The sequence below is a fragment of the Penicillium robsamsonii genome (assembly GCF_028829455.1).
Source record: "Penicillium robsamsonii strain IBT 29466 chromosome Unknown utg000003l_segment0_segment0, whole genome shotgun sequence".
Lineage (NCBI taxonomy): Eukaryota > Fungi > Ascomycota > Eurotiomycetes > Eurotiales > Aspergillaceae > Penicillium > Penicillium robsamsonii.
The window spans coordinates 2,446,191-2,459,406 of record NW_026643221.1 but is presented as its reverse complement, the minus strand read 5'-3'; the positions used below and the strand labels follow the sequence as shown (position 1 = coordinate 2,459,406).

General features: G+C 48.7%; 5 protein-coding genes across 5 annotated transcripts; 4 read left to right on the top strand and 1 right to left on the bottom strand.

The window, feature by feature from the left end:
* Positions 1-879: 879 nt before the first annotated feature.
* Positions 880-2,168, top strand: N7447_005645 (mitochondrial 54S ribosomal protein uL2m; the record flags this gene model as incomplete). The annotated part of the gene is made up of 2 exons (XM_057229907.1): positions 880-1,998; positions 2,067-2,168. The coding sequence occupies 2 exons, from the start codon at positions 880-882 to the stop codon at positions 2,166-2,168; spliced, it is 1,221 nt and encodes a 406-aa protein (XP_057084997.1).
* A 777-nt stretch (positions 2,169-2,945) lies between these two features.
* On the top strand, positions 2,946-5,948 carry N7447_005644 (putative C6 transcription factor Prf; the record flags this gene model as incomplete). The annotated part of the gene is made up of 6 exons (XM_057229906.1): positions 2,946-3,261; positions 3,339-3,660; positions 3,720-4,239; positions 4,302-4,793; positions 4,847-5,098; positions 5,157-5,948. 6 exons carry the CDS (start codon positions 2,946-2,948, stop codon positions 5,946-5,948), a joined length of 2,694 nt encoding a protein of 897 aa, XP_057084996.1.
* A 789-nt stretch (positions 5,949-6,737) lies between these two features.
* N7447_005643 (uncharacterized protein) lies at positions 6,738-8,204 on the bottom strand (the record flags this gene model as incomplete). Its single annotated transcript, XM_057229905.1, has 3 exons — positions 6,738-7,427; positions 7,504-7,816; positions 7,879-8,204. The coding sequence occupies 3 exons, from the start codon at positions 8,202-8,204 to the stop codon at positions 6,738-6,740; spliced, it is 1,329 nt and encodes a 442-aa protein (XP_057084995.1).
* Positions 8,205-10,149: 1,945 nt separating this feature from the next.
* N7447_005642 (Ribonuclease P Rpp40) lies at positions 10,150-10,629 on the top strand (the record flags this gene model as incomplete). The annotated part of the gene is made up of 2 exons (XM_057229904.1): positions 10,150-10,382; positions 10,431-10,629. 2 exons carry the CDS (start codon positions 10,150-10,152, stop codon positions 10,627-10,629), a joined length of 432 nt encoding a protein of 143 aa, XP_057084994.1.
* A 378-nt stretch (positions 10,630-11,007) lies between these two features.
* N7447_005641 (uncharacterized protein) lies at positions 11,008-13,065 on the top strand (the record flags this gene model as incomplete). The annotated part of the gene is made up of 2 exons (XM_057229903.1): positions 11,008-11,170; positions 11,225-13,065. The coding sequence occupies 2 exons, from the start codon at positions 11,008-11,010 to the stop codon at positions 13,063-13,065; spliced, it is 2,004 nt and encodes a 667-aa protein (XP_057084993.1).
* Positions 13,066-13,216: the final 151 nt, after the last annotated feature.

The window sequence follows — 13,216 nt, the reverse complement described above, 5'->3', positions numbered from 1 at the left end:
CTGAAGAAACTACAATGCCAGTAGGCAGAGGTAGTTTTCAGACAGGCGGAGATGATATGAGTCGATAATTACGGCTCAAACAAGACTATGTTGATGTGTATCAAGACCGCGCAGAACCCTAGTTCCGAAGGTCAAATGGCGCGCGAATTGGGTAAAAAAGATGTCAAATGAGACAGAAACGATTTGGGGACACTGTACACCAGGAATCCACACGCGATAATCTGTTAGTAGGGGAGTGGGGGGGGGGAAGATGGAAGGGTAGCTTTAACTGGAATGATGAGGGAAAAGGAAGAGAGCTTGAGGGCAAAAGGCGATGTTTGGCCCTAGTACTGTGGCTTAGCGTGGAAAACAAGCAGCCCCACTCAGCCCAGTCGCGTGGATCACTTAATTGACGTTCGAGCCTTTTTTTTTGTAAAATTAGTAAAATGAAGAATTGAGTTGAGCAATGAAGAACAGAATAGAATCAAGGAATGGATATGGAGTAGGTTGAGATAGGTTGAGAAAAGTAGATCCAGCAATGAAGGGAGATACGCGTGAGTATGGCAATGAGTAAATAAACTGGTTGCTCCGACAACGACAACGTTTCGGTTTTGTATAAGGTATCAAACCTTGTAACAAATGATCACGTGTATCAAATCTGACATAATGTCAAATCTGCCACGGATGAGTGTGGCGGTGGAGGCGGTGCATGAGTAAAGTCACGTGTTCAGTGAACTTTTTGTTTCTGTGGAGAGTCAGGTGCGTATCTACAAAGCAGAGGAGAGGAGCTGTTGAGTCTTTGTTGGACTGCTCCATTGGCATTTGGCTTCCACCCCTCTTTTATTCAATTGATTCATTGAAACCTCATCTTTCCCCTCCCTCCCCTCCCCTTTGGCAGCAATGCTCCAACCCCGAATTGCCCTCCGGGGCATTCGGCTACCCTTTAGGTGTCTACCCTCTCTGCCTTTGCCGGTTCGTCGCTATTCGACAGTTATGAGTGAGATTGAGAAGAACAAGCCCAAGTCTATTGAAACACCAGTCAACACTTTTATCGACCCGAACGTCTCATTCGCTCCTCCCCCCGGCCGCGATTCTGCTGGCATTCAGCTGCGCACCTACACTCCGCGCACCCCCGGTGTGAGACATCTGCGGCGTCCTGTGAATGACCATCTGTGGAAAGGTCGTCCAGTGCACAAATTAACGTTCCCTAAGCGTGGCCACGCCAAGGGTGGTCGAAACAACTCTGGCCGAGTCACTGTCCGCCATCATGGAGGTGGTGCCAAGCGTCGAATTCGGACAATTGATTTCCTGCGCATGGCTCCGGGGCCGCACACAGTGGAGCGTATCGAGTATGATCCTGGGCGCACTGCACACATCGCCTTGACTGCTAGTAAGGAGACTGGCAAGTTGAGCTACATTCTCGCGGCGGATGGAATGCGCGCCGGCGACGTGGTCCAGAGTTATATGTCCGGAATTCCTGAAGATTTGTGGAAGAGCATGGGCAGCGCTGTTGATCCCGGTGTGCTCGCGGCCAGAACCGCCTGGAGAGGAAACTGTCTACCGTTGCACATGGTTCCGGTGGGAACATTGGTTTTCAACGTGGGATTGCGACCCGGGAAGGGTGGGCAACTGTGTCGAAGTGCTGGAACTTATGCTACCGTTGTGGCCAAGGGAAGTGACTCGCGCCAGCAAACGATTCAAGACGAACAGCCCGAGGTTGAAAAGAAGCCCTTGTCGCAGCGTGAGCAGCAGAAGCAGGAGCGTCTGGCCCAGCACATTACTGTCCGTCTCTCAAGTGGTGAGACTCGGCTCATTCACAAGGACTGCTGCGCTACCGTTGGTATCACCAGCAACCCGAACTACCAATACACTCAGCTCGGAAAGGCTGGTCGCTCGCGTTGGCTCAATATTCGTCCGACCGTGCGTGGTTTGGCCATGAACGCCATGGACCATCCTCACGGTGGTGGACGAGGAAAGTCCAAGGGTAATGTGGACCCGAAAAGTCCTTGGGGTATTCCGGTATGTATTTCCTTTTGTTTTTCACCTTCTGAATTTCCATGGGACTGACTCTTCGTTTTCACCTCCAGACCAAATCCGGGTACAAGACCCGCCCGAAGTGGAAGATCAACAAGGCTGTTGTTCACGCCAGACCTCGCAACCAAGGAAAGCGCCGTCGTGGATACAACTAGAGATGACGCTACTTTGCCGAAGTGGCCATTTCACTATGTTTTGTCTCTGAACCATCTGTACCTCCTCACCCTATACCTCATCCCTACCACACAGGGGATGACTGTACGATATCTTCTCTTGTTTTTTGACACATTAAACGTCTCATGGTTTCTTCTACCACACGCTATTTGGGGACTTGTTTTGCGCATCTGCCATCTGACTGAAACTCGGGCAATGGGCACTGTACAGTACGATGGCTCGAAGCTATATACATTCAAAGCGAAAGAAAATAGACTTATAAAGTCGTACCGATAGTAATGGTTTAAACTCTCTGCAGTCGATATTCGTATATGTCTTGTCGATGGGTGCCAAGCCTCCAGGCAACCTCGTTGGTGCGTGGCCCTCTATGTCTGAGTGCACTTATCAACACTCTTGCAGGGGACTAGAATATTAGAATAGTGATTCAAGCTTTCCCCATAGATCTCATTAGAATCCCATCGAAATGAAAAATAGGGGTTCTTTGATCTAGCTCTTCATACAAGTTGGGGTGGAGGGACACTCGGCCTCTCCTGATACGAACTTCCGTCATCCATAGAACTTTCTTTTCACATCCCCATCTCAGCGTATCTGGTGAACACTTGAGTGTTCCTGGCTTGTTGACGCCTCAGGTTTATCCTATACGCGCCATTCTGCCAAAAAGTTTCGCGCGCGGACAAACTAGACTTGGCCATTAATTCATCCACTCGAATTACTCAGCCGTTGCATCACGGGTAACATCATCTACAATCAAGCCCGCTATGGCGGCACTTCCGCCGTCCAATTTTGGACCCGAATCGTCGCAATATTCCGCAGAATCCGACCCGTCTCAAATGGAATTCATGCGCGCTGAAAGTGGCGCCGCTACCGAAAGCACTAGCACCGGAGAAGGCAACTTCGTTCCCCGCCCCAAGCGCATCGCATGTGTCGTCTGTCGGAGGAGGAAACTAAGGTGCGATGGGAGACGGCCGAGCTGTGGGACTTGTTCACGCCTGGGACATGAATGCTCTTACGATGAAGTGCGCAAGAAAAGTGGTCCAAAACGAGGATATGTCAAGCAGCTTGAAGCGCGATTAGGTACGAACTCGTTGAGAACATGATTACAAATGCTATGTTGACAGCGAGCCGTATGCTAATGATCATGATTGTATCAGCTCAAGTAGAGACTCTTCTCAAAGGCCAGGATCCGGAACCCATCCAACGAACCTCCCCACCCCAACCATTGGAGAATGCATTCACAGCCCCCATCGCCGATGAATCTATACTGGATTTGCCTGACCTCTCGGTCCTAGGAGGGCTGGGAGGCATTGGAGGTAACATGGATAACTCGTTCTCATCTTTGGCTGGCGCAGGCCAGCCAAGTCAAATGTCATATCCTCCGCTACCCACCACTCAGGGTGGCGGCAATCCTCAATGGGACTTGATCAGTTTAGGACTGGAGGAGCCCCTTCCTTCACAGGACGTGATTGATGAACTGTACGTGTTTCGCTCGGCTTTCTGCTTGAATTAGTCTCTAATACAGTGGTGCCGTACAGGGAAGCTATATTCTTTGAGAAAATCTATCCAACGATGCCCATCATCCACCGCCCACGTTACTTTGCAGCCCTGACTCTCGCCCCTAATATGCGACCGCCTATTTGCCTGCGATACATTATATGGTCCAATGCCGCATCCGTCAGTGACAAGTACTTCTTTTTGCATAATCATTTCTACCAGCGGGCACGCAAATATGCTGAGATGGACGAAATGAAAGGATTCGGAGAGAACATCGTCAGTTTAGCACATTGCCAAACATGGATATTTATCGGCATATATGAATTCCGAATGATCTTCTTCCCACGAGCCTGGCTGAGCGTTGGTAAAGCTGCAAGGCTAGCACTGATGCTGGGATTGAATCGGCTTGATGGTGTTGGTATCGACGTGAAACAATCCATTTTACCACCGAAAGATTGGACAGAGCGCGAAGAACGCAGGAGAGTCTTCTGGGGCGCATTTGCCGCAGATAGATATTCGAGTGTTGGAACCGGTTGGCCCATTCTTATTGATGAGAACGATGTCAGTATCTCTTCTCTAAACCCTCTTCATGGCGTAGAGAGTGGTAGGCTTACAATAATCAGATCAGGACCAACCTCCCCGCATCCGAAGAATCTTTTACCAAGAGCAAGCCACAACGAACACTTCATCTGAACGATATCATCACTGGAGATGGTGTTTCTACACTAGCCCCTTTTGCATGCGTGGTGGTTTTGGCAAGCCTTTTCGGTCGTAACCTCGTACACATCCATCGGCCTCAGCCCCAAGACAACGATCATGACCTCAATGGGGAGTTTTGGAAGCGCCACAGAAGCCATGATAATATTCTTTTGCATATTTCGCTATCGTTGCCTGATCATCTCCGACTCCCAAGTGGTATGTCGGACGTGAACGTCATTTTCGCCAACATGAGCATCCATACTTCAACCATATGTCTTCACCAAGCGGCAATATTCAAGGCCGAAAAGAACAAGATGCCGAATCAGATTACGACCGAGAGCAAGCGCAGATGCCTTGTCGCCGCGAACCAGATTTCGAGTACCATGAAGATGATCAGCCACGTTGATTTGACGAACGTGAGTTTCTATTGAGCTTTCTTGCCCAGATCTTCTGTTCTAACATCTTACAGCTAAATCCTTTCACGTCATTTTGTCTTTATATTGCTGCTCGTGTCTTTGTGCAGTATCTCAAATCCCGACCAGAGGATTCGAGTGTCCAGTCCTCATTGAAATTTCTCGTCTCCGCTCTGAACGCCATGAAAAACAAAAACCCTCTGACCGAGTCCTTTCTTATTCAATTGGATGTGGATCTTGATGGAACTGGTATTCGCGCTTTGGACGATAGACAGAAAAATAACATGCGTGCTGCACATACGATAGTAGTATGTTTCCCTGGCTTGTCCCCCAAGGACCATTCGAAGCTAATCTCATTTTATCTAGCAATCATATTGCCACGAAAATGTCGAATCTCCTATGTACAATGTCCGCCAAACACAGGGGACTGCGAATAATGAGTCTCCTCAATACAGTACCAATAGCAGTGGCAATAAACAGCCTCTGCCTGCCGGTTTGACGACGTCCCTCCCTAGCCGGAGCAGGGACTCAACAACACAGCCCAACGTAGGATCAGAATTTAATGGCGAGGACATGTTTCATTTTTCGGGAACTTCCACTCGGGCGACAGCTCCAAACATGGACCAAGCCGGACCACCACCAGGGGCCATTATCGATATGGACATGGATTTCCCACCTGATTTCGGCAACCTCAGCGATAGAAATAACCCACCATCAGACCATCCCACCCCCTCAACCTTGAATTCATCCTCCAACACTTCCTATTCAATCAACGGTGCCGACGACCCATCACCCGGAAACAAGCATCAAAAGACGAACCCGGTATATCCGAGTCAAGGGTCAGCCCCATCCTTTGATAAGGCCAATCCAAACATGATGCCACGAGGAAACCCGCAAGCCACTGATTTGGGTTCTATGACTGGTCGGTTTTATCCAAGCAGCTCTGATAGCCCGACACTTCCCACAGGAGCGTCGGGAATCTTTTCAGTGCCCTCTGCGTGGGACCTTCCCACCCCAAATCCAGAAACTGGCAATGGGGACTTTGGAAATCTAAATATGGATACTTTCAGTGAATCTCAATGGGCTCAACTGCTGAATACTCAAATCCAGGGTGAAAATGGGACCAGCGCCGGCTGGCAGAATTGGCGGCCATCGTGAGAACAGCACGTGGGGGAATATAATTTCCTGTGAAAGGGCCTTGGTTGGATGGTCTCCGATGTCAACAACTCATCAAGGTTGGGATTGTTGCAACAATGATATCTCTCGTGTTGCCACCGTACGGACGACATTCGGCGCTGGGCTTTGTGTTCCCTCGACCTGCTCAAAATCCGATATTCTAGGCTCTCACTAACTAGGACGACCCATCGGGACCTTTATCAATCCTGGTCGGGGATCTCACATGCGACTCGAAGCAGGTTGTCATCCTATTGGATACTTCTCTTTTGCTTTCGTTTTCCCTCCCCCACCCCCGGCTGAGATTGAAATACGTGAGGCATTGGTCTCCTATTTCCACAAATATTAAGGTCACTTATTACGATATCCTTGGATTGAGTGCCTTCTTTTCCCGAGGTTGGTTTACCAACTGCGGAGCTGCAATCCCTTTACAATTGTCTTGCTACAATGTTCGAGTAAAATGGCAGTGGAGAATCATCCATTAACCTCTGCTGTTGAATGATTTGATGACGAACGAATGAACGGTCTTTTTTTGGGGGCGGAACTCTTCACTCATACGGTTGAAATCGGAGTATTTGGGACCTGTCAATTCCATGTTAATAACCAATCACTACAATATTACATCAAAATGCTAAGAAATCCATTTGATCTTACATTTAATATTTTTTCAAATACGTCCATTCATGATAATTTCTGACAATAATCTACATCAGGTTAGAGCAAAAGAATAAAAAAGCTTGCCGAAGAAGAAGAAGGATAACATAATGCTCGAGATTACAGGCCACCACCAGCAGCACCGACAATCTTCAAGCCTCCAGCGCTGGAGCTACCAGGTCCATCAGTGGTAGTCGAGTAGGCCAGCCAGTAGCGAGAGGGATGCCACGCAACAGCAGAAACACCAGCATTGATGCCAGCAGTAGGAATTGTGTAAACATTATCACCAGACTCGGCATGGAAGATCTCCAGTCCATTCCCACCACACCCAAGCTCGTCGCATGCGCCAACAATGTAGCGACCATCGAAGCTCCAGCTTACGCCGCGAATAGCACCACCATTCTCGCTAGACAAAGTGCGACGGCAGATCCAGTCGGTTGTGTCCCAGAGTGAGATGAGAGCGTCGCTCCCGCCAACTGCGAGGTATCGGCCTGTTGGGGCAAGCGCAATAGAAAGGCAGGCTGAGGTGTGGGCGTTGAGGGTGTGCATAATATCGAAGGAAGGGTAGGACATGATTTTGACCTTTCCTTCGCCAGTCGTCACAAATACATGCTGTTCTGGACGTTCGGGTGTCGGCATGCACCAGGAGAAGGTTGTCGCATTTGTTTGGACGGTCTGAGGGTGAGGGTCGAGAGCTGTGTAAGTGGTTGCGCCGGATGTAGAGGAGGGGAGATTGAGAGCATTCACGCCATCAGGGTGGGCGGTAGGAGTGGAGGGGAATTGAACAGAGACAGGGATTAAAGTGTCGTCCTGTTTACATGTCACATGTTAGTAACTTTATCACGAGAGAGACCAAGCCTGCGGAGTCGCAGCGCGGCATGATTACCTTCTTGCCGATGATCATTGTGCTGCCGTCAGCAGACCAGGAGAGTGTAAATGCTTCGCCGCCAACATCGAGACGGCTCACACATGTCTTGGAGCGCACATCCCAGAAGCGCACTGTACCATCGGCCGAGCAACTTGCCAGCTCCGCATCGCGGACTGGGTTGAAAAGAGCCTTCTCGATACCAGCTGTGTGACCACGCAATTCGGTAGAGTATCGTACATGAGGACGTTCCGGGTTCCAGATTCGTAGAGTGCGATCTGCTGAGCCAGTGGCAATCAGCTGGCCCGTGGGGTTCCAAGCAAGCGTGCGGATCCTGTGGTTCCAGACCCTTGTCAGTAAAATTACAACAGCCACTGGCGCAAAAGCCAGACTTACGTATGAGAGCCTGGTCCCTTAGAAACAGGATCTAAGTAGTTTTGAGTCTTCACATTATCAAACACGAATGAGAAATGATCCTTGTGTAGGAGCTCGCGACGCGAAGCGGGCGCCATCTCTTCGTCTTCCACCTCTAGCAATTGGCGCGAGGCTGGAGGTTCAACTGCATTCGAACCAGTAGTAGAAGTAGAAGTAGAATCGATAGGACCTAGCAGCTTAGGCTCGATGCTATTCGAAGAACGATGGACGGTCGGAATTGGAGAGTGCTCAGATACCGCCTTTGGACAGCACGATACTGCCAGTGAATCCTTATCGGGTGTTGCCATCACGGTTGTCGCCTCAGGCGCCCACTTTTCCTACCTACGGTATTGGATTTGGATTTTGCGTCTCAACTTGCGCTCCAATCGCCAGAATATTGAGGAAAAATCGGGATAGAAGGAAGCAATAGGTAATAGGTTAGTGAGCTTTGTACATATTTGGCTCACCTGTAAGGAAGAACATTGAAATGCGTTCTACATCATTACATATCAACAAACACCACCAGGAACCACACCATAGACATAATTGATTAGGTTAAAATACATATACACATTTTAATTAATTTGAATTAATTTGAATTAATCTACACACCTTGCAATTTTTTTTAGAGCTCTATGTTGTATGGCATAGGCACTGTTGCGATGCGTCAAGTTCTAATTGACAGTGTGATTTGTTTGCTCTATAGTAAATTCATGGTCAAATAATACACATAATAAAACATTAGAGTCGTTGAAGCAAATTTCAATACATAATAAGTGAAACTGAGCTCTATGTTCAACTTTGAAATATCTCTTGAATTGATACAAGTGCAAGACTAGGTTGAGTCATTGTACTCATTACAATATTGAGGCTGTTGATATTCTGTTGATATCCTATGTTTTGATTTCATATACATATCCCATTTAGACTCAATATATATAGTCTGTATAATATCCCTATATGGTTACCTATGTTGTTAAAATACCCCAAATTCCAAGTCACTATTGGAATGTGGAACGTTTGATAGCTGCAGCCTTATGGGTCCGATAAGCCCGAGCTTAATCGAACCTCACCCTTCGGCTGAAAATTTAACCCTTTGGATCTCAAGAGCTGTGATTGTCAACGTTAAGCAGCACTTCGAAGGCTATCAGAGACAACATGTTTGAAGAAGTGGATGACGCATCGCGTCGTGAAAAGTGTTTCACAACAGTCGCTCAACTGCCGGCGTTCATCGACCCAAAGCAGATACCGGGCAAGAGATCGCCCTTTTCGACGATTCAAAATCATGCATTCGTACACTCAGTAGGTGGCCTGTGTCTTGATCTGAGAGATGAAAGGCCATTTGACTGATCATTGGATATAGGCCGAGGTTATTCTGCCAAAGGAGCTTTACTCACAGATCAAGCCGTCGCTCGAGACTAAACTGGAAAAACCTCGATATGCACGAGTCTTCATGGCTCCTTTAGCTCTGCTTGAGCATGATTTCTTCAATACATATATCAAGTCAGGTAATTGTGCCTCCACCAGTTCAGTCCAAAAGTTCTTCCATATTTGGGTGGCCATCAATTGCACAAGCACCAGACAGCTTTTGTGCCCGGTGAATCCATTTCATCAAAGACGGCAATCTAACTTGGGACATAGGGAATATTTTGATGATTTCCGAAGGCCGCTCGGGTTCCGATAATGTCTTCACACTCCAAGATGGTTCGTTCTCCCGAAGTTGCGGTTGGAAGAGTATTGCTGTTGCGGAATCGAAAGTTGACTCAAATCAAAACAGGTGTACTTAGAATGGAACTAGGAAAGGAGATCTATGAGCGAACAGGTCTCACTGGCAAGCCTTTCCGCAGCGGCGGCAGAAAACATGCAAAGGAAAGATTCTGTGTGTACGACCAGAGCAAATGGGTTGATTGAATGTTTGTTAATCATGTCGTCAGTGGTAGAACTGAACTTGCGACTGCCCTCGATGCTACATGGCAAAAAAGGCTTCGAAAGAATTGTCTGGGCATTCACCAATGTTCTGACTCAATCAATGGCCTGGCTCTTTCACGACCTGGAAAGTAAGCCGGGTCCGGATGACGGTGAGTATGCTTTCGAACCCTTAAAAAAAGGAATACCAGTAATATACTCACAGTAAGAGCAGGAAACATGCCGATCAACAAGGTTCAACCACAGTTGATAACCTGCGAGCCACAGGCAATTGATCACGAGAAAATAATTATTCCGCCGTTTTACAAATACGGGGTACTGGAAAAAATGTTGGAAGGTGATCTGCAGGAACATTGTGGCGCCCTGTCCGAATGGATTGCCATGGTTCAGATGGCTTCTCCGCGAGTGTCTGGGGAAGATGACGTCGATCCATACCTGAGTCGTTATGCAGTTCCAGACGCAGATGAAATCCAGGCCCCCGAGGCCGCTGATTTGATGAGCTTAAAATGGCATGGTTTGATATCGTCCCGGTGGATCATGCAGCTGTTCCTCAATCTACTGTAAGTCTCCGAGATACCAAATTATGGTTGGGAACTGACATTGTCCAGGCAAACCAAGGTTAGTAATCTATCTTGGTTCGCGCTTTCCGTCGCTGCTCTGGGAAAAGAAGCCGTGGAAGGAAGGGACGGATTTATGGTTATGGTCCTTCCTGAACAATCCCAGGTGAACGGCGAGGGAACCACTGGACCGGGTGGTCGAATGACTTTATGTTGGGAGTTGATGGGAGCATCAGTGACTGAACCCTGACCTAGCCCTTGCCCTTTGACCTACCCCATAAGGAGCTTCACCTCTATGATTTTGCACCTTACACACCTCCCAGTCCCGTTCCTTCCTCTTTCTTCCTTCCTCTTTCTTCCTTCCTCTTTCCTCCTTCCTCCTTCCTCTTTCCTCCTTCCTCTCTCCTTTTTACCCCATACTCGTTGCATTTCTTCCCCACACATTCCCTACACACATTCACTACATACATTCACTACATACATTCACTATCATTCATTACAATTAGCTATTAGCTATTAGTCTTTGCTCGTTCCACAGCAATTGACAGACTTCATTCATGTTTTCCAATTCCTTTTCTACACACTGACCCACTTTACCTGTACTTCCACAATTGTCCTATCATTCGTTATGGAGGAACCTACCCAATACTTTCTCGACGCCCTTGCCGAGGTGTCCTATGATGAAGATCCATCCAAGGCTCTCTTGGGTCTTGACGAATGGGAAGTACCCGAGTCAATTTTCCGCGATGATGGTTCCTGCATGTCCCTCTGGGAACTTGCCCGTACCAATGGTAATTATATCTCTTGATTTAGGGCTTTCTGACCAAACTAACCTGTGCTCCTAGGATATCGCTTCGAAGGAAAGAACGACCAGTTTGCCGGCTCGACTTTCGACGAGGCCTTTTGTGAACTCGGTGTAGACCCTGTCATTGGCCCAGCGACTGAGGATCACCTGGAGCTTGGCCCTGAATTGCCTGCTCCCATCGTGGCTGATGATGTGACCACACAGAGCACTTGCGCCAACCAGCCTAGCACAGTCTATCCGCTGGATACCCTCGTGTCTCTCAAAAACGCCGACCTGGGTCCTCCCCTTGCAGTTGTTCAACTCACTCCCGCCACTGATGCTCCAGTCACCAACGTTGCCCCGGCCATCGTTGACCCAGTCATCATTGACCCAGACGTCCAAGTCTCTACTGCCACGTCCGGTTTGGCACCTGGTACGGTCAAGGTGATTACCTTGCCACAAGCCAAATCGCGCCCTCAACTTGCTAAGCGACCACCCAAACGGAAAGACAAGCGGGCCCCCAAGAAGAAGAAGAAGCAAAATGACGAGCTACACAAAACACAGAAGAAGGCAAAGGCGCAAAGCACCACACGCAAGACGAAGGGCAAGACAACTCTAGCCCCAATCACACAACCTCTTCCGAAGATTGCGCCTGCTCCAATGACATCAATGCCTGCTCCAATGACTTGTGTCCCTACCCCGATGATCCCAGTGTCCGGGGCCACCAACAAGACAGCGGCCCATCCCACTCAACAGCAGCACCTTCAAATCCAAGAACGTCTTCGAAGCCAAGAGCAGTATCTTCGCATTGAATGGCAGCACCTTCGGCAACAAAGATCTCATCTGAAACGACAGCAGCCCGGGGATGAACAGCAGCTCCAGATCCACCGACGACAGTGTCAGATCCACCACCAGCAGTTTAAAATGTTTCAACAAAAGATCGATCAGCACAAACAGCAAGTCCGTCAATACCGGTACCAGCAATACCAGCAACAGCATCAGCATCAGCATGCAATGCAACAAACCCAGCAATTCCAAACTGCAACGACTCAGCAAGCTCAACAGCCCGCCCATCAAATGCAAGCACCTTATTCTACTCCTATCCAAGGGCGCATGCAATCTGTCATGCCACAAACCCAGCAATTCCAAACTGCAGCGATCCAGCAAGCTCAGCAGCCCACCCAACAAATACAAGCAGTTTATCCCACCCCTACCAAGGAGCACATGTTGTCTGTGATGCAACAGACCCAGCAACTTCAAGCTTCAGCAGCTCAGCAGCCCAGCCAGCAAATGCAAGCAGCTTATTCCACCCCTCCCAAGCAGCGTGCGCAGTCTGTGATGCCGCAAACCCAGCAACTTCAAGCCCCAGCAGCTCAGCAAGCTCATCAGCCCACCCAACAAATGCAAGCAGTTTATCCTACCCCTCCCAAGGAGCGCATGCTGTCTGTGATGCAACAGACCCAGCAACTTCAAGCTTCAGCAGCTCCGCAGCCCAGCCAGCAAATGCAAGCAGTTTATTCCACCCCTCCTAAGCAGCGTGCGCAGTCTGTGATGCCACAAACCCAGCAATCTCGGGCAGTTTATCCTACCCCTACCAAGGAGCGCATGCAGTCTGTGATGCAACAAACTCAGCAACTCCAAGCTTCAGCGGCTCAGCGAGTTCAACAGCCCACCCAGCAAAAGGGAGCAGTTTATTCCACCCCGCCAAAGGAGCGCATGCAGTCTGTTTCTTCCCTTTCTGCCGCCTCACCCACCAAGAGAACCTTTCAGTTTATGGAGAACATTGTGCCTACCGACTTTGTGGCCAACCCAAAAAACCATCCCCGGTGGGGTCTTAGCCCTAATGGAGATCGAACCTACTTGAACGGACACCAGGCGAAAAAGGCAAGAGTCTCAGAGTAAAATCGGGCAGATAAGGTGTTTGTCTGGCACAGTGGTGAATTTGAATACTTTTTTTTTTCGAAAGATCATGATGGAAGAATGAGGTTGTTGAGAAGGAGAAATGGCGGAGGATGTCGAGAAGGTCTTTGCTCTTGTGAATGTGTATTTCAAA